General features: G+C 34.3%; 1 protein-coding gene across 1 annotated transcript in view; it reads right to left on the reverse strand.

The window, feature by feature from the left end:
- LOC142341807 (U5 small nuclear ribonucleoprotein 200 kDa helicase-like) overlaps window positions 1–24376 on the reverse strand; it is a 252374-nt gene that overhangs the window by 165579 nt on the left and 62419 nt on the right. Inside the window, exons 11-14 of the mRNA XM_075393052.1 lie at window positions 3528–3683; window positions 2986–3215; window positions 2668–2837; window positions 2004–2191 (exon numbers count right to left, since the gene is read on the reverse strand). Coding sequence (XP_075249167.1) covers window positions 2004–2191; window positions 2668–2837; window positions 2986–3215; window positions 3528–3683 — 744 coding nt within the window. The remainder of the gene's footprint in view (window positions 1–2003; window positions 2192–2667; window positions 2838–2985; window positions 3216–3527; window positions 3684–24376) is intronic.

Here is a 24376-nt window from a genome sequence, read left to right on the forward strand (position 1 = left end):
CTCATTGCCTCCCCAGGTCTGATCTAAAAATAGGTGAAAATGAAACCACTATCACCAAGAAAAACAAAATGCGGGAAAATTTTATATTATTGAAAACGTTTGGTAACGTTAAAAAAGCTCCGAAATAATTTGGATGGCCAAAATACTGATAGGCTGAAAAGACTGACAGGGCTAACAATTGCCCTCAAATAATTCAAGATTCTAATCTCAAAGGTCACGAAAGCAAACGGCAGATAAATCTTAGAAACTAAATTAAATTTTTAAAAGAATGCAATGAAACAATTTAAGAATCAGAAAATTACTCACAATTAGATTTCTAATAAGTGAAATAAAGACAAAAACAACAAAAAACAACATATAATATTTCCTCGATGTATATATTCCAGACAACATGATTTCATACTAATTCAAAAATTAAATTAACCATAGAAAAGACAAGCAACATAATAATAATCAAAGGCAAACAATTATTAAAAACAACCCCAAGGCCTCAAGAAAATTGCAATAAATAGTAATATATAGAGAATTTGGAAAAAATTTTCGAGCAAAGTCTCAGGAATAATTTATGAAAAATGAAATCAATTGCAAACCAAAGAAATGACGAAAGTCTAAGAAAAAGCTGAAATCATTCAATTTTTTATTAAGTGAAAAAATTTTTAAAAAAAAAACAGTATACAAGCAGGTGTCAGGACAAATCTAGAATGATAAAAACTAGAATGTGAAGAGTATGGACACAAGGTAAGGAACGCCGTAACGAAGACAAATTCTTGATTTTTGAAATTTAAAAATCAAATTGAAAAAATCAAGAAAAACGAATACATTTATTTCATTGTTCAATGTTCGAGACATAGAAAAGACAACGAGTCACCCGAGACAAAGATCCAACCTCCTAAACAGAACAAAAAAAGAAAAGCAGAACTCGAACATACGACACATTGAAACATTTTGTAAAAAAAAAATGGTCGAAAAATTTTTAAGACTGCATTTATGAAAAAAATGTAACTGTTTTTCAAAACCTTAAGGCTAACAAATAATTGAATTCTTTTAAACCAAAATTCAAGTCCTTCATGCTGCACAAAAATAATATTCCTAGTGATTAAACCCAATATACAGACAAAAACAGGAAAATTGAGAAAAACTACCAAAATCGGATAAGCATATGTACAATTTTATAAAAAAAAATTACATCAAGGTAGAAAGAGGCGTTGAGTACATTAATTCCCGAAGGGAAGTTGACATATTAACTCATTTTTGACAAAAAAAAGAAGGCTGCAAGAATGAACCAAAAATGAAGAAATTAATAGAAAAGTCAAAAAATAACTTAAAAACTCAAGAAATATATGTTAATTTTGAACTGGAACCCCATTTTCGGGCTCTTCAAAACACTGCGGTATCAATTTCCCAGGTTTACATTTCAATATAGCATCAAATAAAAGTCAATTCTACAAAAAAAACCAAATTACAAGCAAAAAAAACTGGGCCACATAGACGAAAAAACCACTAAAAACGGTTATCTATATGTGCCATTCAGTCAAAAACTACTTTTCAAAGTCAAAAAGTCATTCACTAAACGCATCGCTCGCTCAGAAAATTAGTTCACACGGCAGTTTTACTCACTTTCGCTTTTAAGTCAAAACATCGTCTGAACGAATAGTATTTCTGGTAAAAAAAACCTTAAGAAAACCAATACTCCTCTTCGAGTCGTAAAAAACCAAGATCACCGCAATATAGCTCCGCTCAGCTTACAACTTTGCAGCTATAATACCACAATTGAGCAAACTGAACCTTGACATGAAAGTAGTACGCTAAAGAAAACCCAAACATCAGGTGGACGTTTGCATTTTCTCTGTTTACATTTAATTACGTCCCTTCAATTACGTCCATTTAAATTTAATTATATTCCCTTTAATTACGTCCATTTGAACCATTGAACCGTTTACTGATTCGTTTTTCCTTTCAAAGATCTGATAACTTGTGTTTAAGTTTATTCCAACCACACAAACCTTTAGGAATTTGCCCAGAGTCTCATTCTGCAGACATGCATCTCTGATAGCCCTGGCAGTGCGCCCTGTCTCTTTCCTAGAGTGAACAAACACCAACACCTGGCAAACTCCAGCCCTCTCCATTATCTTCTCATACACTATCTCGTTCATCAACTGCATGCGCTTCACTGCTTTCTTCTCGGTCACACCTAAATAGGAATTATCTATTACTAGATGTTGCAATTTCTCATTATCCACTACTACCTGATTTTTACGTCACTCGTTGGTTAAGGTCAAAAGCTTAATCAAAATTTCCACTTACCACTGATTTGAGACATGTAATTAATTTCTTCAAAATACAAATGAGGTCATAACTGTTGCCACTTATCGACAAGAGGATGCTGCAGACATACAGACCTGCATGATTACTATTAACACTTGGTACTATGATAGCAGTTGGAGCTAATAAATAGACCAAAATTTTTACCTTCCATTGAGGCTTCGTGCCCCCAATATAGCAACTTAAACTATCTGCTCAAAAATATCCCTAAACATTCTATCTATTTAAGTGCCCTTTAAAATGCAATATCATGACGTTACGCGTTTAATAGTTCTAAAGAAATGTTTTCCTAAAAACTCTGTTACGAAGTACAATCAAGATATTTGGGACGAAACTTCAGCGAACCAATGTACTGCTGCTCCAGTGGACATGGTCTGTACGAGTTGTCGAAGTAGTGCAGTCCAGTAGAGGGTTCTACACGCAGGAATGTGGCCACGTCTTGATAATTGGGCAGGGTGGCACTCAAGCCCGCCAAACGAACCTCTCCTTGCGTGTTCTCGATGTTACGGATTGTTCTAAACAGCGAATATCAGCAAATAGACCAAAGCAAAGTAACTTAACTGGGGGGCCAGTATCGAAAGTGGTAAATGACAACCTTTTTCCTCTGCAACATGAGGATCAGAATATATGACAAAAAATTTGTCGCGAGTCACTAAAACCTACCTTGCTACAATGTTCTCCAACACAGGTCCTCTATCATCATGCAGGAGGTGAATCTCGTCGATGATGATCAACTTCACCAATTGAGTGTAGGTCCTCTCTCCACCCTTGCGGGTTACGATATCCCACTTCTCAGGAGTGCAAACCAGAACTTGGGTGGCCTGGATCTCCTCCCTGGTCAGCTGGTGGTCTCCCGTCAGTTCGGACACTTTGATGCCGTAAGACTCCAATCTCTGAACAGCAACCCTTTAGATCTTTAAGATCTTTACAATGCTCACATTTTGTCTGTGGCATTATAGACATGAAAAATAGTTCTCGTTATAGCAAGTGCTGGTCTGAAAGTTAAAGCCCCACTAAGCTGCAGCGAGGGGGCGTATGTGTTAGGAGCACATTCTTTCAGAACGATTTATACAATTTACCGACTATACCATGACAGGTTATGAACTTACTTTATGGAAACTTAGACGTGAAGTGAGTTATACGATCACAGGAGGGGGCTGGGGGTTGCAAAAAATATTTGATGACTACTAAAGACGATTCCTAACCGCAGAAAAGTTTCCGACCATCTCTTGTACGAGTGACCTCATAGGTGCAATATAGACTATCTTGAATTGGTCTGTGTTGATCCTGGCCTCCATGTCCATGTTCTTGCCAATTACTCTCAACATGGTCAACAGGGCCACGTTTGTCTTACCCGCACCCTATAACACAAAATATCCGTTGATTGTAAGGCGTGGATCTTGAGCAGTGAACACAAGAAAAAATAGCTACCATTTTAACCGATCACATTTATTTGGTCCTGATTTATCAATGAGTTTCAATGATATCTCATCCTCTATATTTGTGTAGTATTATTGTAAAACATCATCAGTTTCTTAGTGTTCACGTTTTGAGAAAATAATTGAATTTGAATTTCTCCTGTTAATTTATAAAGCACGCAGAAGTTGTGGACTCAGCAGAATCCACTAAAAATATATAAATCCAAAGTTTCATCACGAGTGGACGCTTGCAAATACTAACGTATCTTAATTAAGCGCCCAGATTTTCTATTAAGACAAGTTTTTTTAGCGTATCGTTTTGAATGATCAAGCTATATTGAAGTGCATTGACTAGGTTTTTTAACTTTTATACAGGACATGGTCTCTTGTTCAAGCTGAGGTAGTATTTTTTGTTTCAGTAGAAAATTTATCAAAATTCTACCCCGATAACCCAAAGATGTCCGAGTTGAGATTCTTTTTGAGGTTTTTGTTTGTATAATGCGAGTGGTTTTCGAGCGAGTATTGTACGAAAAACTTTGATTTGCGGTCAAAATCTCATTCACCATTTTGTTTGAATGTAACCCAAAGTATGATTTAAGGCTGAATGAAAGCAGATGTTTTATGTATAGTTCACAAATTGTCAAAACTTTGAACTCGAATAAAGTTTCAAAGATGGAGTCATTTGGTTTCTTTCTAAAGACAATTCTCAAAATTTTCTTTTGTAACCGTTCAATTTCTTGAAGCTTATTTAACGTTGTTCCACCATAAATAAGAAGTCCATACTCAGAAATTGGTACCACCGTAGAACATCAAAACGGTGTTGCGACTGCAAGTTCTCCTTAGCCTTGCAATTATTCCGATCCATTTCTTCGTTAATTTTAAACAAATGGATTCCACATGTGCTTCGAAAGTTAAATTCGTGTCTAAAATTACTCCTAGATACTTGTACGTATTGCACTTCTGAACTGGGCAATTTTGAATGTTTGTGTTTGCTTTAGTTTCAAAAAAATCATTACAAAAGTTTTTGACTCGTTTAAATCCGATTTATTTTGATGTAGCCAGTGTGAAACTGAATGAATTTCAGTAAGTAATTCTTCCGAAGTTGGTCTTCTTTTGAAAAGGAGGCTGGTGTCATCGGCTAATAAATACGGAGTGGATAATTTACAAGCGTCCACAAAGTCATTAAAGTACAGTATAAACAATACAGGACCCAGAACAGAACCTTGAGGAACTCCCTTTTTACTATTAGTTCTTTCGATATTTTATTTTTCCATAGAACACACTGTTCTTGATTTGAGATATGAAGAAAACCAGCTTAAAACCTGACCACTAATTCCAAAGCTTTCTAATTTTTTCAACAGCAGCGAGTGATTTAAAGTGTCGAATGCCTTTTTCAAATCTAGGAAGACCGTGGTGCTATCGTTCCCTTTTTCTTTTTCCAACCTTATACTTTCCACTACATTTACGAGTGCATCAACTGTTGATCTCCGATTGCGGAAACCAAACATATTTTCACCAAGAATTTTGAATTTCTCTATGTAGTCGAGAATTTTGATTTTCATAATTTTTCCAAATATTTTTCCAAAAAACGGCAAAATCGAAATTGGTCGATAGTTATTGGCATCAGTTTTTGATCCCGTTTTCAAATGCGGTTGGCTAGTTGCTCGTTTTAGGCTGTTTGGGAAAACTCAAAAAAGATTCGTTGATATATTTAACTAAAAATGGGGCTAAAGTTCTGTCAAATCTCTTAATGAAGGTGTTAGTGATCAGATCCACACCATGCGAAAAAGAATTTTGTAGGCTAGCTATTTGTGAAAGCACTTCTACTACATTTGTTTCATGTAGCATCATAGATTGTTCTTCAGCATAATTAGATGAAGGAAAGCTTATTTGATGTAATTTGCTTACTATTTCATCTACAACATTTACGAAATGTTCATTGAAATAATCAGCTATGGTACTGGGGTCATCAGTTCCAATCTTATTGAAAACAAGGTTATAACTCACATCACTTCTGCTGTTCCTGCCTATCAATTTGTTTATGATTTTTTACATTTTCGTTGATTCCCTACAACAATTGTGAAATTTGTTTTGTATGAAACTTTTTTTTTGCGTCGTTCATGATTTGAGTGCTCTTGCCTTTCAGTTGAAGATATCTATTTTTATCGATGTTATTTTTTGTTCTCAACCATTTTGTTCTTGCATTGTTTCTCTTCGCAAAACGATTTTTTAATCAATTTGTGACCCATTGATTCCTATTTTTCTTTTGTTTTATTTCAACCAAAGGCTGGTGTTTGTCGACTACAAAATGTAAACAGTTACAAAATGCGTTGAAAGTTTGATCCGTATTGTTGTTCTGAAATCTGATTAAGTTGTTTTCCAGTTCCTTTTTGTAGTTTTCAAACAGTATTCTGTTGTTGAAGGCAGACATACTGCGACGTTTAGGTGCATTTATCTTGGGTTTTATCATACTTTTTGTTAGACAGAAAAATACTGGATAATGATCTGTGATGTCGTAACTGATAGAATTTACTATGCATTGATTTTAGTTGATATTTGTCAGAAATAAATCGAGGGATGATTTTGTTGTTGACGTTTCTCTAGTTATACCCGAATCCATTAGGTTTATACCATTACTAGAGAAAATCCTCAAATCGCTTTTTTTATTCGAGTAAGAGATAGTTGATCTATATTGAAGTCTCCACATATAATAAGATTTTGGTTCGCATCCACCATAGTCTCAAGATAGCTGTCAAATTCAGTCAAGAACTGATTTTCATTGAACACAGGGGGAACATAGTATGTAATCAAAGTATAGTTTTCGTTATTTGTTCTAATTTTTATACCTAGGCTCTCATCATAGTTCGTTACAAAGCTTTCTAAGAGAATATCCTCCCTGCAAAACGTGGCTACTCCTCCACCAATTCCCACCCTGTTTTTAGCAATTATTTTTGATAACCTGATATATTGAAGTGTTCTTCATGAGAACCCTCTTGTATCCATGTTTCAACAAGACAAATCACAGTTGGTAGGTACTCAAATGTTTGCAAAAAAACCTGAAGTTCCTCAAGGTGTTTGTTTAGAGACCAGATATTAACAAGCAAGACTGTGAATGTTAGTTTTTTGATGCATAAGTTTTGTTTCGCTGAAATGAAACACCGTACATAAATTGTTTTTTGTTCGTAGGTATATCATTTCCATTGTTTGTTGCGTCCATATCAGGCAAAAAAGTATAGGTTCTTTTGTTATTCATGAATGGAGTACCATTTTGTATAGTTTGCAAATTCTTTTGTTGTCTCCTTTGATAATCCGGGAGCTCGCTGATGTCATCAACTGGTTGATATCTTTCATCATCAAAAGCCCATAAGTGCGATTTCTTAATCTTATAGTGAATGTCCAGTTCTCGAGCTTTTTTTTCGATGATAACATCCTTTTTCGCCAGTCGTTCATGAATGAAAATAGGATTCCCCATCGAATTTCTCAGACCTCCTAACCACGAAGCACGTTTCAGTATTATGTCCCTTTGTTGCAAATACAAAAATTGAACAAAAATAGGCGCAATGTTTCCATTTTTTAGTGGGTGGGCAATCAAGATTTCGTCGGGATTCAAACTAACCTGTAAGTTGTTGTTAACTATTTGTAAAATTGGTGCAAGTACATTACCATCAGCTGGGATGTCGATGTTAGTAAAAATAAGAAAGAGTCTGTTTTGATATCTTTCTACTGCTGTTAATCGTTTTCTAACTGATAAATGTTATTTTCTGAAGTAATTTGGTTATTCTCAAGTTTTTCGAGACGATCCGTAAGATTTTGTATGACTAGATTTTGCTTTGTTACAGTATTTGTAAGTTTTTCAATAATTTGTTTCAATTCGGAAATGTTTCCTGTAGTAAAGTTCTCTTGGTTGGCCATTTTGATAAAGCGACGTGAATTTCAAAGCTTTTGAATGGCATAAAAAGAGCAAGAAAGAGCAGCTGCTTTGTTTCCCTGTGTGTTGAATGAGTTTAATTGCGCGTTAATATGCATCAGGTGTCGATAAGCCATTGCTTTTTTTGAAAATCTGAGCTCACGTTGTTGTGTGTTGAGTGAGTTTAATTGCGCGTTAATATGCATCAGGTGTCGATAAGCCATTGCTTTTTTTGAAAATCTGAGCTCACGTTGTTTCTTATTTTCACATCAACCTTTGTTTTTTATCATTGTAATTTCGTAATCTGAAAAAACTATAGTTTATGAAAGAGAAAACTATCCGTATCAAATTCCATGAAGTTTATCAGAAACCTTATTGCCCCCACGGAAAGCAAAGATGAAATTATTTACAGTCCAAAAATGTTTTTTGATGCCGTAATTTGATTTCAACTTCAGTCTTGATTCTAAAAACTGCCCTCACAAAAACTTCAATCAGATTGAGGCATTTTCATTTAAACTTAAATTCCCAAAGTCAAGTGGATAGCGGCAGTTTGAGAGAAAAGTCCATTTGAGAGTGAGTTACGCCAAAAATTCATCGACTCTTATGAACAAAAAGACTCATTTTAAAACGAACAAAGAAAACGAAAACATCACGCACCCAGCTGTCTAAACACCGCATAACCCAAATAACAAAGGCTGATTTGACGCCAGCGTGCCGTGATGTGATATGGTTTCAAAAAAACTTGACAAGGATATAAAAAACCTAGAAGTCAGACAATAGATCATCCAGCCATCTATCGCAATTATTAAATATTATTTTTCTTGCAAAAACCCTGAAAAAATAATATCAGAATGAGGAACAAGGGTTCATATTGACCGAATAATTGCACATTCTCCAAAAATCCGCAAAAATTCCTTAAAAAACGACATACGGCAAACTATAAAAAATATTTCAGCAGATTGATCAGAGTCCACCAGGAACCGTTCTATTTTTTTCTTTTCGTTCTCTGAGACCGAAATTTTTAACAGTCCCGAAATAATTCTCAGGTGCAAAAATTTCCTGACATTGATTTACACAATTTCTGCAAAGAACGCAACCTCATGCCCTTTATAAGAAATCTATGTATAGGGAGAACGCCTAAAGCAAATCAAATTAATCAAAGCTGAGAGGCAGAGTGCCAGAAAAATGCTGCGACTGCTTCGTAGACATGTAGTCTCAAAAAACTACTGGACTAAATAAGAACAAAAAAACGATAAAAAACGGATGTCTCAACTTGAATTAATCTTACGTCAAAAGCTATCCTCAAATTACCTTCAATTAGATTAGGGATTCTTAAAGTAAAATAAATAAAGTAAGTCATCTTGAGAGTGAGGAAAGTCAATTTGAAAGAAGCACATCATTCACGAATGAACAAAATTTTATTTGAAGTTAGCGTGATGTAAGGAAATCTTGAAAATCAAATGAAAAACCATGAGAAATAATAGCTCAGCTCAGCTATGGCCCAATAAAAAACGTTGACTTGTAATAAAAATTGCAGCTAAAAAATTAAACTTTTGGAACAAAAAGTAAAATTTGTCAAATTGCTCGAGCACTCGAGGATCATTCACAATACTGTTGAAATTCCCTAACAAAATAGACAAAGCTAGTGAAAAAAAGAATACGAAAGACTCGAGTTCAACAAAACCAACCTATTTTTGATAGCAACAGTAGAAAGATGTCAATTTAAGATCCCAAAAAGAGAAAAACAGCATCCCAAAATTTGGTGCGACTTTTAAGAATTTTTATTTACAAGTAAAATACCTGATATGAAAACTAGGTGCAAATTTTTTTTAAAGCAGCTATATAAAAACTAATTTTTCTCCACATATGATAAGATTTTGGTTCGCATCCACCATAGTCTCAAGATAGATGTCAAATTCAGTCAAGAACTGATTTTCATTGAACACAGGGGGAACATAGTATGTAATCAAAGTATAGTTTTCGTTATTTGTTCTAATTTTTATACCTAGGCTCTCATCATAGTTCGTTATAAAGCTTTCTAAGAGAATATCCTCCCTGCAAAACGTGGCTACTCCTCCACCAAATCCCACCCTGTTTTTAGCAATTATTTTTGATAACCTGATATATTGAAGTGTTCTTCATGAGAACCCTCTTGTATCCATGTTTCAAAAAGACAAATCACAGTTGGTAGGTACTCAAATGTTTGCAAAAAAACCTGAAGTTCCTCAAGGTGTTTGTTTAGAGACCAGATATTAACAAGCAAGACTGTGAATGTTAGTTTTTTGATGCATAAGTTTTGTTTCGCTGAAATGAAACACCGTACATAAATTGTTTTTTGTTCGTAGGTATATCATTTCCATTGTTTGTTGCGTCCATATCAGGCAAAAAAGTATAGGTTCTTTTGTTATTCATGAATGGAGTACCATTTTGTATAGTTTGCAAATTCTTTTGTTGTCTCCTTTGATAATCCGGGAGCTCGCTGATGTCATCAACTGGTTGATATCTTTCATCATCAAAAGCCCATAAGTGCGATTTCTTAATCTTATAGTGAATGTCCAGTTCTCGAGCTTTTTTTTCGATGATAACATCCTTTTTCGCCAGTCGTTCATGAATGAAAATAGGATTCCCCATCGAATTTCTCAGACCTCCTAACCACGAAGCACGTTTCAGTATTATGTCCCTTTGTTGCAAATACAAAAATTGAACAAAAATAGGCGCAATGTTTCCATTTTTTAGTGGGTGGGCAATCAAGATTTCGTCGGGATTCAAACTAACCTGTAAGTTGTTGTTAACTATTTGTAAAATTGGTGCAAGTACATTACCATCAGCTGGGATGTCGATGTTAGTAAAAATAAGAAAGAGTCTGTTTTGATATCTTTCTACTGCTGTTAATCGTTTTCTAACTGATAAATGTTATTTTCTGAAGTAATTTGGTTATTCTCAAGTTTTTCGAGACGATCCGTAAGATTTTGTATGACTAGATTTTGCTTTGTTACAGTATTTGTAAGTTTTTCAATAATTTGTTTCAATTCGGAAATGTTTCCTGTAGTAAAGTTCTCTTGGTTGGCCATTTTGATAATAAAGCGACGTGAATTTCAAAGCTTTTGAATGGCATAAAAAGAGCAAGAAAGAGCAGCTGCTTTGTTTCCCTGTGTGTTGAATGAGTTTAATTGCGCGTTAATATGCATCAGGTGTCGATAAGCCATTGCTTTTTTTGAAAATCTGAGCTCACGTTGTTGTGTGTTGAATGAGTTTAATTGCGCGTTAATATGCATCAGGTGTCGATAAGCCATTGCTTTTTTTGAAAATCTGAGCTCACGTTGTTTCTTATTTTCACATCAACCTTTGTTTTTTATCATTGTAATTTCGTAATCTGAAAAAACTATAGTTTATGAAAGAGAAAACTATCCGTATCAAATTCCATGAAGTTTATCAGAAACCTTATTGCCCCCACGGAAAGCAAAGATGAAATTATTTACAGTCCAAAAATGTTTTTTGATGCCGTAATTTGATTTCAACTTCAGTCTTGATTCTAAAAACTGCCCTCACAAAAACTTCAATCAGATTGAGGCATTTTCATTTAAACTTAAATTCCCAAAGTCAAGTGGATAGCGGCAGTTTGAGAGAAAAGTCCATTTGAGAGTGAGTTACGCCAAAAATTCATCGACTCTTATGAACAAAAAGACTCATTTTAAAACGAACAAAGAAAACGAAAACATCACGCACCCAGCTGTCTAAACACCGCATAACCCAAATAACAAAGGCTGATTTGACGCCAGCGTGCCGTGATGTGATATGGTTTCAAAAAAACTTGACAAGGATATAAAAAACCTAGAAGTCAGACAATAGATCATCCAGCCATCTATCGCAATTATTAAATATTATTTTTCTTGCAAAAACCCTGAAAAAATAATATCAGAATGAGGAACAAGGGTTCATATTGACCGAATAATTGCACATTCTCCAAAAATCCGCAAAAATTCCTTAAAAAACGACATACGGTAAACTATAAAAAATATTTCAGCAGATTGATCAGAGTCCACCAGGAACCGTTCTATTTTTTTCTTTTCGTTCTCTGAGACCGAAATTTTTAACAGTCCCGAAATAATTCTCAGGTGCAAAAATTTCCTGACATTGATTTACACAATTTCTGCAAAGAACGCAACCTCATGCCCTTTATAAGAAATCTATGTATAGGGAGAACGACTAAAGCAAATCAAATTAATCAAAGCTGAGAGGCAGAGTGCCAGAAAAATGCTGCGACTGCTTCGTAGACATGTAGTCTCAAAAAACTACTGGACTAAATAAGAACAAAAAAACGATAAAAAACGGATGTCTCAACTTGAATTAATCTTAAGTCAAAAGCTATCCTCAAATTACCTTCAATTAGATTAGGGATTCTTAAAGTAAAATAAATAAAGTAAGTCATATTGAGAGTGAGGAAAGTCAATTTGAAAGAAGCACATCATTCACGAATGAACAAAATTTTATTTGAAGTTAGCGTGATGTAAGGAAATCTTGAAAACCAAATGAAAAACCATGAGAAATAATAGCTCAGCTCAGCTATGGCCCAATAAAAAACGTTGACTTGTCATAAAAATTGCAGCTAAAAAAATTAAACTTTTCGAACAAAAAGTAAAATTTGTCAAATTGCTCGAGCACTCGAGGATCATTCACAATACTGTTGAAATTCCCTAACAAAATAGACAAAGCTAGTGAAAAAAAGAATACGAAAGACTCGAGTTCAACAAAACCACCCTTTTTTTGATAGCAACAGTAGAAAGATGTCAATTTAAGATCCCAAAAAGAGAAAAACAGCATCCCAAAATTTGCTGCGACTTTTAAGAATTTTTATTTACAAGTAAAATACCTGATATGAAAACTAGGTGCAAATTTTTTTTTAAAGCAGCTATATAAAAACTAATTTTTCTCCACATATGATAAGATTTTGGTTCGCATCCACCATAGTCTCAAGATAGCTGTCAAATTCAGTCAAGAACTGATTTTCATTGAACACAGGGGGAACATAGTATGTAATCAAAGTATAGTTTTCGTTATTTGTTCTAATTTTTATACCTAGGCTCTCATCATATTTTAGTTGATATTTGTCAGAAATAAATCGAGGGATGATTTTGTTGTTGACGTTTCTCTAGTTATACCCGAATCCATTAGGTTTATACCATTACTAGAGAAAATCCTCAAATCGCTTTTTTTATTCGAGTAAGAGATAGTTGATCTATATTGAAGTCTCCACATATGATAAGATTTTGGTTCGCATCCACCATAGTCTCAAGATAGCTGTCAAATTCAGTCAAGAACTGATTTTCATTGAACACAGGGGGAACATAGTATGTAATCAAAGTATAGTTTTCGTTATTTGTTCTAATTTTTATACCTAGGCTCTCATCATAGTTCGTTACAAAGCTTTCTAAGAGAATATCCTCCCTGCAAAACGTGGCTACTCCTCCACCAATTCCCACCCTGTTTTTAGAAATTATTTTTGATAACCTGATATATTGAAGTGTTCTTCATGAGAACCCTCTTGTATCCATGTTTCAACAAGACAAATCACAGTTGGTAGGTACTCAAATGTTTGCAAAAAAACCTGAAGTTCCTCAAGGTGTTTGTTTAGAGACCAGATATTAACAAGCAAGACTGTGAATGTTAGTTTTTTGATGCATAAGTTTTGTTTCGCTGAAATGAAACACCGTACATAAATTGTTTTTTCTTCGTAGGTATATCATTTCCATTGTTTGTTGCGTCCATATCAGGCAAAAAAGTATAGGTTCTTTTGTTATTCATGAATGGAGTACCATTTTGTATAGTTTGCAAATTCTTTTGTTGTCTCCTTTGATAATCCGGGAGCTCGCTGATGTCATCAACTGGTTGATATCTTTCATCATCAAAAGCCCATAAGTGCGATTTCTTAATCTTATAGTGAATGTCCAGTTCTCGAGCTTTTTTTTCGATGATAACATCCTTTTTCGCCAGTCGTTCATGAATGAAAATAGGATTCCCCATCGAATTTCTCAGACCTCCTAACCACGAAGCACGTTTCAGTATTATGTCCCTTTGTTGCAAATACAAAAATTGAACAAAAATAGGCGCAATGTTTCCATTTTTTAGTGGGTGGGCAATCAAGATTTCGTCGGGATTCAAACTAACCTGTAAGTTGTTGTTAACTATTTGTAAAATTGGTGCAAGTACATTACCATCAGCTGGGATGTCGATCTTGAAAACCAAATGAAAAACCATGAGAAATAATAGCTCAGCTCAGCTATGGCCCAATAAAAAACGTTGACTTGTCATAAAAATTGCAGCTAAAAAATTAAACTTTTCGAACAAAAAGTAAAATTTGTCAAATTGCTCGAGCACTCGAGGATCATTCACAATACTATTGAAATTCCCTAACAAAATAGACAAAGCTAGTGAAAAAAATAATACGAAAGACTCGAGTTCAACAAAACCAACCTATTTTTGATAGCAACAGTAGAAAGATGTCAATTTAAGATCCCAAAAAGAGAAAAACAGCATCCCAAAATTTGCTGCGACTTTTAAGAATTTTTATTTCACCCGTAAAATACCTGATATGAAAACTAGGTGCAAATTTTTTTTTAAAGCAGCTATATAAAAACTAATTTTTCTTTATGTCTTCAAAACAACTTTGAAGAAACCTCGCAAAAAATTCTCCCACAAAATTTTTTCAGTCGTCAATCGTAAAAGTTGATCTCATAAGTTGATCTCACCGCCGAAACTGATAATAAATGAGACATAAAATCTAGATTACAACAGATACAGAACTATTTCATTAAATTGCCGATGCAATTTATAATACCTATATAAAAAAAACATTTCGAATAAAGGTTCATAAAACTTAACTTTTGTAACAAAGCTCAAACAGCCTCCTCTGTATAAGTATCCTGCATTGACCTTAAAAGAGGTTTACCTTAAAATCAAGAAACCTAACAAACCTAGAAGAAATATACCTGGTACATAAAACACGAAAATAGAAGACATAGCTCCCACTGTCGATTATTTTAAATGAGAACAAAAATTCCTTTTATAATTGAGCAATGCCAATAAAAAAACAAAATCTTTATCAGTCCCGAAGAAAATCTTCTAAAAAGCCAAAGTTTGAAAAAAGCCATGGTCGCGAAGTGCAGGCCTCCGCTGCAATAAAGAATGGATTAATCATTTCAGAACTCTAAACTGCTTAACTTAAAATTTTCATACCACAAAAAAATGTTCGGGATAACAATCTGTACCCCTAACGAAACTGAATTTCAGGGACTGAACAGCATGCCGCATGCCTAATGTATTCTTATAAAAATGCTTGAAATTATAAACATTGCCAGTAGATCGCCGGAAAAGCTGCGAAATATAAAATTGTGGAAAAATTAGCGATATGACCAGTCCACTTTCAATCAGCAGAAGCCTTTTTTATCAGGGACTCTGATTACAGAGTTTCCTTGACCTTAAACTAATTCAAATTAAGCTATTGTTTCATAGAGCGAAAATCATTTTTAGTGATGAAGTCACGTTTGAAAATTTGATCACGCAAATGACCATACAGCAAAGTCATGCCCTCGGGCGTATTCACTACAATTTTGGCGCCAAATTTGTCAGAACAAAAACAGTCAAGCGAGAGTGCATCAAAAACCAAAGACCATAAGCACGAAAAACCTCCTTGTCGTGGTCTCGAGCACGAGTAACAAGAGTTTTATTATTTTAATCATTGAACTCAAAATGGCCTAAAAGTACAAAAAATCACAGGTATTTAGAGTCGCTATCAGTACGAAAATTTACAAAACCGTCTGGATAAAGATAAACTGATATTGGTTGTTAATTTACAACCTAAGTATGAACCCATTTTTCCCCTGGCCGTATATAACAAGTATTAGTGCACTTAACACATTGTTCTCTTCTCTTAATCTGAGAACGTGTTATTGGTATATCTACAGGGAGCATCATCGAGTTGGTTTATAGTCAGCTCTGATGGTGGGAAAATAGAATTAATCGCTCAAATTTATGGTTTATGTACACTGATAAACTTGTGGTATGAACAAATTTGAAGCAACGATTCGGTTCAATATAATAGCCATTAAATAAATTTACGTCACCACCATCAGTTAAGAAAGTTTTGTTTATATCGAAATTTTAACTTGAACTCTAAGTTATGATCTTCGCGATATATCACACTTCTTCTATGAGTTTATTGATGATTCGACTTTCCATTTACCTCAGGGGATTATCCCAATTGATTATGGAAGAAAACAATGTTGAATATTATAATTTTTGAATAAAATCCAGTGGGTACATTAGGGTATCAAACTTCAAAAAATTTAGACACTCTCGAAAACTTGTCCTGCTGAAAAAAAGCTTTTATATCTTTTCCTAAAAATTAATCGATATGTTTCTTGATTTTCCCTGAAACTACTAGATATGGTTATCATTATATTTTTATAATATTACAATTAACGATAATTACTTTGTTAACGAAATGAACCTTGGACAGAGTACAGCCAACCTAAGCAAATTCATTTATCAAATTTCAATATCTTTTCAAATTGAACAATAACTTCCCAGCTGAGATTAAAATGATGTCGTTGGAGCTTATTACACACCACTGGTAACATTTAAGGAAAACGCAACCAGACTTTGCTCTTTCGTGCAGCGGATTTGATCGAGCAAAACGACCAACAGAGCCCAAACAATAGATACAAACTTTTTTTAAGAAGGGAGCAACTTGAGCATTTTTAAAAAGAGAAACTGGTCACAATAAGCAAATAACAGGCTGGAAAGTCGGATTCAGCTGTCTGATTCGCAACAATGCATGAACATTTTGATGATTATTTTATTACATTGCCGTTCATTAAGAAGTTATCTTTTCAAATTACAAAACTGAATTTTCTTCTTCTGTTCGTCTTCAAATTCAAGTTCCCCTTCATAATTAATTTTTCCTGTTATACATTATAGTTCAAAACTGCTTACAACATACAGTTGAATTGATCAAACAACGGCGTAAACCGTCAATTGCTAATTATAAACGATCATCTCAGAGAAAATTATATGAGCTGACTTGCAACATGCCGCTAATCACTCCCATAAGCAGTTTCGTTTAAAAATCAATCCAATTTTCTTTCAAATCCTATTTTAATTCGCATCGATTTTGGCACCACTAAATGCCGCTTCTCGAAAACAGCGAGCCTGAAATTGTAATATTTTTACGGAAAATTGTCAAAGAGCGGAAGCATTGCCGCAGTACCTTTGCCTTTTAACAATGAAATACTCGGCATCCTTTTAGACATCAAATGATTAAAAGGATTTTGAGTTTGAAAGAAAAGCGGAGAATTGTGATTAGGCAAAATGTGATTTAACTATAATACCTTCACCAGATTTCATGAGCATACATTTATTCAATGAAAAAAAATTTCAGCAGTTGTTTGCAAGCGAGCTCTCCGGCGATGCACTCTTTCTTAAACCTTTTCAGCTTATAGATTCAGTTCGTTGAATGATAGGACAGGCAATAATAAACTTATTGGTTTGATTTATTGTCACCCTATTTGAAGAACTAAATGTACCAAAAGTTTTAAAACAACACGGCGACACATTTTCAAACAGTTAAAAAAGAAGCTCGCTAATAAGCGTTAGCCCTTCGAGTTCATATACAATCAATTCCTAAGCCTGTTAGGTCTTCGGCGTTTAAATTAGGCTTGTTAAAATGGCATTGTTAAAAGTCGCGACATTGTAGTGGATTGCAATTAAGAGATCAATAGAGACCAAAGAAAAACAGCGCGAATTAGTAAGTTTTTGAACCTATTCCACAAAAAAAACGTTCTGTTGTTTTTATTATCAAAGTTCTAAACATCTTCAGGTCAGCAAAGTAAATTATCATTTGTTTTCTAATCCGAATCAAAGTCTTTGATTCTCCAAAACTCATCAATAAAACGTCTAGAAAATTACTGACAGATTCGAAATTTACAACTAGTTTTAAATAGTTTTTAATGTGATGGCAGACCGAAGTATTAGCAACCAGTCAAGCTAGAACTCTAGCGATCTCGAAAGAAAAGCTGCATGATGACAACAAAATTGTGTCGTTTTATTAGCTTGGTATAAAAAGATCTAAAAAATTAGCAGCATACAACAAGTTTAGTAGGACTTTTGGAGACTCTCAATTTAAGATAAGATCAACAAAGATAAGAAGATCCAAAAAAATAAGAATTACAAAAACATGCATAAAACTCCTCGCTAACAATTAAACTGTCTGTTTAAGTCAATTGGCATTTTAATAATATAGCCACAATTCACGAAGCCTTAAAAACTGCAATTAAAGTAATCTTCAAAACATCGAACTTAAAATCCCAGAGAAAACACTGAAAATACCATAGCCCTAAAATTGCCGGAAAAAAGCCACCGTTGACGCGCTTGGCTCACTTCAGGATTTGAACAGAAAAAGAAGGGAGATGATCATTTCCTCAGTTTCAAAAAGTTTTAATTTGTGGCGCAGCTTCAGTTAGGTTCTAAAACTATACTTAGTTTAGCTTATAAACAGAAAGCTATTAAGCTTAATACTAAGGTCAGCTAGCAACCGCTCTATTGAACTTTGATAACCTAATGAAATATGACCCAATGACCGGGCTTTATCAGTTTATCTAGTTTCTTTTAATTTTGCTTTTTTGACACCAGCCGTATTCACTACTTTGCGTAATTCAATGCGTGAAGGAAATTTAAACCCATTCAGTTTAAACAGTGAATGAGACAAGTCACGAGTCAAACGTGAAAATCGTGTCTTATGTAAAACGAAATACATGATCGAAAGGTAAAGCGAATTAAAAAAGAGCACCTAAATAAAATCCGGTGAGAGGCTGACGGCGTCTATTTATCAACTACATAAGGTTACAATCTATAGATATCTTTACTCCTTTATTAAAGACTTAGGCAAAATCAGTTTAAAAATTCACAAAATTGGTGCAAAAACATCTGAAAGTTTTAAAATTAAATGGGTTTTACTGACCGTACTCTTAAGGACAAAATACAAAACCTGGCAAAATCTTACAAGTATCCCAGGGTAAACTATTGAACAAATCTTTTTCAATATCTATTTCAAATAATGAGAAATTTTGTTCAAATAGAAAAATTGCAGCAACCATTGGAAAATGTTAAAACCTAACTGAAAAAAAATCTTTTGTTAAAGAAATAGAATTAGCTCTTAAAGAGCGACCATAACCAGATCGAAGGCAAAAACTACCTATAAAAACACAGACGCCAAATTGCCGGAAAAAACCGTCGTTTACCCGCTTGACGCACATCGGGATGGAAACAGCAAAAGAAAGATTTTTGATTTTTCGTTGTGAGCATTGCATAATTTAACATTTTTTCAACGTTAGGAGTTTGAATTTTCTAAATATTGATTGTTCAGAAGTCAAAATGAAGAAAAACTTTATGACATTTTTAAACAGAGCCTGCAAAATGTCGGCACATCTGGATTGAAATTAAAAAATCAGATAAAAAAGCTGTTCAAATTTGTGGTGCAATTTCAGTTTGACCCTAAAATTAAATTTAATTTAGATATAAAACTGAATGCTATTACGCTTATGCCAGCTAGCAAGCACTATACTGAACTTTCGTTAACTAATGCACTATGACTTAATGATCACGTTTACTCGATTTATCCCATTTCTTGTAGTTTTGCCTTTTGTCCTTGACGTATTGAAAACACGATAGAAAGATCGTAAAAAATTTTCAATAGAATCGAACCAGAACAACAATTCAAAGCATTTTAATTAATTGAACAAAAAAAACCTAAAATGGACTAAGAAAAAAATGGAAAAAAAAATTAGAAACTGTCTTTAATTAATTCACGTGAACAAAAACCACGACCGAGAAAGGAGTTTTTTCAAATTCCGTCTTTCAATTAGTGATTAAAAATACCATGTCACAATATCACTCGCCTGTTCTCTCATTTTTGCTTTTCCGCTATTTAGGTGTGACCAAAATCATCACTTCAATTTGACTTCAAAGATCATGGAAAATTGTGAACACCCCCGCCCATACTTTCCGCCCCTACTTTTCTCGCTCTCTCTCTCTCTCTCTCTCTCTCTCTCTCTCTCTTCCGCCTCTACTTTTCTCGCTCTCTATTTCCACCCGTACTTTTTTCCACGCCTACTTTTCTCTCTCATCCTCTAAAAATAGAAGCCGCCGGATAAAAATTAGAACATCATTGCTCCTCAAGTCGTAAAAAAAGACAGCGTCTCAACACAGTTCAAATCGCTTGAACTCTAACAAAAGGAGAACACCTAAATAATCGCCATTGAGAGACTGAAGGTGGCTATTAATAGCATAGCCGTCAAATTGCGAAAAAAGCCGCCGTTGATGCAGGTCATGACTGAAACAGAAAGAAAAAAATAGGAGATAGAAATTGATCGATTTTTTTCAGTGTCAAAAAGTGATCTAATTTCAGTTAGATTCTAAAACTATACTTAATTCAGATTCTAAACTGAAAACTGTTAAACCTAATACTATTGTCAGCCATCAATCACTCTAATGAACTTTGATAACTACTGCTATATGACAAATGACCGGGCTTTATCGGTTTATCTAATTTCTTTTCATTTTGCCCTTTTGACATTGAACTTAATCACTATATTGCATAATTCAATGTGTTAAAGAATTCAAAATTCATTTAGTTGAAAGAGTGAGTGAGGTAAGTCAACGTGATCAAGTGAGGTAAGAAAAACGTGATCGAAAGGTAAAGCGAATTAAAAAATAGCATGACAAGAACCGACGTACAATTCAAAGTATCTTCATTGACTAAACAAAAAACGGATTATGAGTGAATTGGGAAAACCATTTCCAAAAAAAATCAGATATAGAGAGAATAAAAAAACAGAAAATCAATGACAAAATGCAGCATAAGAACAAAAACCACTAGCGAGAAAGGGAAATTTGGTTCAAACAAAAAACTAGGCCTAAAATGCATTTGAACAAAAATCCACTAGCGTGAAAGCGAATTTTTGTTCAAACACAGTTTTTTCACTACTTTAAAATTAGAGCGGAAAAATTTCACGCCGCAAAATCACTCGCTTTTTCACTCCTCTTCCTGTTTCGACATGGCCAAAATTACTACTCCATTATAACTTCAGAAATCATGAAAATATGTGAACAGATCTTTAAAAAAAGACAGCACTAATACAATCCAATTTTTGGAATGCAAAAAGACGAAGCACCAATACAATCCAATTCTTGGATTGTAATAACTGGTGTCTCAATAAAAACTGTCGATTTCGCGGGCACTTAATATTTTTCGCATCAAGGGGATGATAGAGCGCTCGCTTAGCATGCGAGAGGTACGAGGATCGATGCCGCAAATATCCAATTTCTTTTCTCAGAAAAATGGATTTCGGATGTTTTGTGTTGTCAGAGTTTGTTTAGCTTTCACAATTCTGCCCACCATTAATCGACAAACAATTTTTACAATCTTTTCTGCCAGATCAGTCACTCGTCCAAAACGAGGGAGAGAAAAATCAATTGACTGCAAAGAAAAAACTGAAAAAAATAAACAGTTAAGTAATTCATGTTTGAGAAAATTGCCATTAGATTTACAGTGTCAGTTCATAGTAGCAACACCTAAAGAGTAACTTTCAAATTAGAATTGACTGAGGAAAATTAGAGCAGGACGCGTAAGGTCAGAAGAAAGTCAAAAACCGTAAAAAGATACAAAAATCGGCAACAATTTGCTCGAACTTAGCCAATTTTCCTAAAAATTTAAAAAACTATCAACCATAACGAACGAGCAAGACCTGCTTGTCTAGGAGAATGAATCGATTTAGGAACCCTTAATACCATTGACAAGAAAGAACAATGAATCGATTGTAAAAACCATTTAGAAACAAAATTCGATCCAAAATATCGAAAAAACAGTAAACATCAAAGTGAAATTGCCGCATGTGAACAAAAAAACCACTAGAAAGAAAGCGAAGTTTTGTTCAAACACCGTTTTCTCACTCTACTTTAAAATTAGAGTGAAAACATTTCACGCCGCAAAACTACTCATTATTCGCTCCACATCCTGTTTCGGCTTGACCAAAATCACTTATCCAATTTGACTTCAAAAATCATGAAAATGTGTGAACAGATATTAATAGATACAACGCCCCAATACAATTCAAAATCTTTGAATTGTAAAACTCTTTGAACTGTAATAAAAAGACGATGGTCAAAGGTGCTTCCAAACACACTAGTACTAAATTAGATAATTGCGAGAAACACCTTTGATTGAAAAGTTGGAATGAAAACTAAAAAAACGAAAAAGCCGACGTGATAAAAATATTTCGATATTAACAAAAATTTTTTCACAACTACTTTTCTCGCTTTTAATATTTGCGATTGTTTTCATCGATACGAACAGACAATCACTCTCTCTTCTCTGCTTTTTGATTAGTTCAGTTATCTATTAAAAAAAGGTTATCTATATGCGCCGTTCTCTCAATAACTTTTTTCAAAGTCGATCACAACGCAGCGCATGCTCAATCAACTTCTCTCGCTTAGCGACAATCTGTTCACCCTGACAGCTTTTCTCACTATCGCTGTTAGGTCAAAATACCGCGTGAACAAAACTACTTCCTGTAAAAAAAGACCGAGAGAAATCAAATGCTGCTCTTCGAGTCGTAAAAAAAGGAGAGCGCCTAAAGATTAGCCCCATTGAGAGGCTGACGGCGGCTATTAAAAATATCCAACAGCTTGACGGAGAGAAACCACAGTTCGAAAAACCGCTATCACGAATATACAACGAAGACTGTGCAATTATGATTTTGAAAGTAGTGAGCATCCAAAGCCGGTCTATGTATATATCCCGTATCTCGAATCCTCTTTACAAACGAATTTAGCAGAGTGAGCGAAAAATGAAACGTCTGTGGGAATCAAAAATATACCAGACGAAATCTGCGAAGTGTTCGGAAATGAACAGATATTTAAAACAGCGCTCCAATACAATTCAAATTCTCCGATTTGACTGGGATTTTGAAATACGGTAAGAATCTACATTCTTGAACTACATTCTTGAAAAAATCGTTTAGAAAAAATCGTTGAAAAAACATTTATTTGACTTTTAGTGTCAAAACGCCGCTAAAAATTGTTGGGAAAATTTAGTCAAAAACATAGATGGACGAATACAGGAACAACTGTATGTAATTTCAAAACATCTGAGATGAACTTCAAAGCAGTGAAAATTACTATTAGATTCCAGATTTGAAGTAGTCTAACAAAATTTCAATTTCTAAATTCAGAACATACCCGGCAAATTGCCGGAAAAAATTCGCCGTTGATTCCCGTAACTCTATTGGGATTGAAAGAAAAGAAAATATCAACAAAAATTGATTTTTGTATAAAAACATTTTTAAGTGCGATTTATTCTGATGTCATTTCGTAATTGAACATACTCCTGTCTCTCAGTGAGAGGCTACAGGGTCAAGTATCAACACCAATAAGCATTATAGATAGTAACTGAAACTTACGAGAACAAAGTTCAAGTACCGGGCATCTAAAAATGGGCTTTATCCCCTTTCTATTTCTGACTTTGATTTTTTATACTGACTCTCTTCATTTTGAAATGCTTTGCTGGCCACTGAGGAACAAGACTAAAATTTTTGTTCAAACAACGTTTTCTCACTCTACTTTAAAATTAGAGTGAAAACATTTCACGCCGCAAAACTACTCATTTTTCGCTCCACATCCTGTTTCGGCTTGACCAAAATCACTAATCCAATTTGACTTCAAAAATCATGAAAATGTGTGAACAGATATTAATAGATACAACGCCCCAATACAATTCAAATTCTTTGAATTGTAAAATTCTTTGAATTGTAATAAAAAGACGATGGTCAAATGTGCTTCCAAACACACTACTACTAAATTAGATAATTGCGAGAAACACCTTTGATTGAAAAGTTGGAATGAAAACTAAAAAAAAACGAAAAAGCCGACGTGATAAAAATATTTCGATATTAACAAAATTTTTTCACAACTACTTTTCTCGCTTTTAATATTTGCGATTGTTTTCATCGATACGAACAGACAATCACTCTCTCTTCTCTGCTTTTTGATTAGTTCGGTTATCTATAAAAAAAAAGGTTATCTATATGCGCCGTTCTCTCAAGAACTTTTTTCAAAGTCGATCACAACGCAGCGCATGCTCAATCAACTTCTCTCGCATAGCGACAATCTGTTCACCCTGACAGCTTTTCTCACTATCGCTGTAAGGTCCAAATGCCGCGTGAACAAAACTACTTCCTGTAAAAAAAGACCGAGAGAAAACAAATGCTCCTCTTCGAGTCGTAAAAAAAGGAGAGCTTCTAAAGATTAGCCATTGAGAGGCTGACGGCGGCTATTAAAAATATCCAACAGCTTGACGGAGAGAAACCACAGTTCGAAAAACCGCTATCACGAATATACAACGAAGACTGTGCAATTATGATTTTGAAAGTAGTGAGCATCCAAAGCCGGTCTATGTATATATCCCGTATCTCGAATCCTCTTTACAAACGAATTTAGCAGAGTGAGCGAAAAATGAAACGTCTGTGGGAATCAAAAATATACTAGACGAAATATGCGAAGTGTTCTGAAAAGAACAGATATTTAAAACAGCGCTCCAATACAATTTAAATTCTCCGATTTGACAGGGATTTTGAAATACAGTAAGAGTCATTTACTGGGATTTTGAAAAGACATTTAT

Source organism: Convolutriloba macropyga, chromosome 1 (genome assembly GCF_964194025.1).
Source record: "Convolutriloba macropyga chromosome 1, txConMacr16.3, whole genome shotgun sequence".
NCBI lineage: Eukaryota > Metazoa > Xenacoelomorpha > Acoela > Convolutidae > Convolutriloba > Convolutriloba macropyga.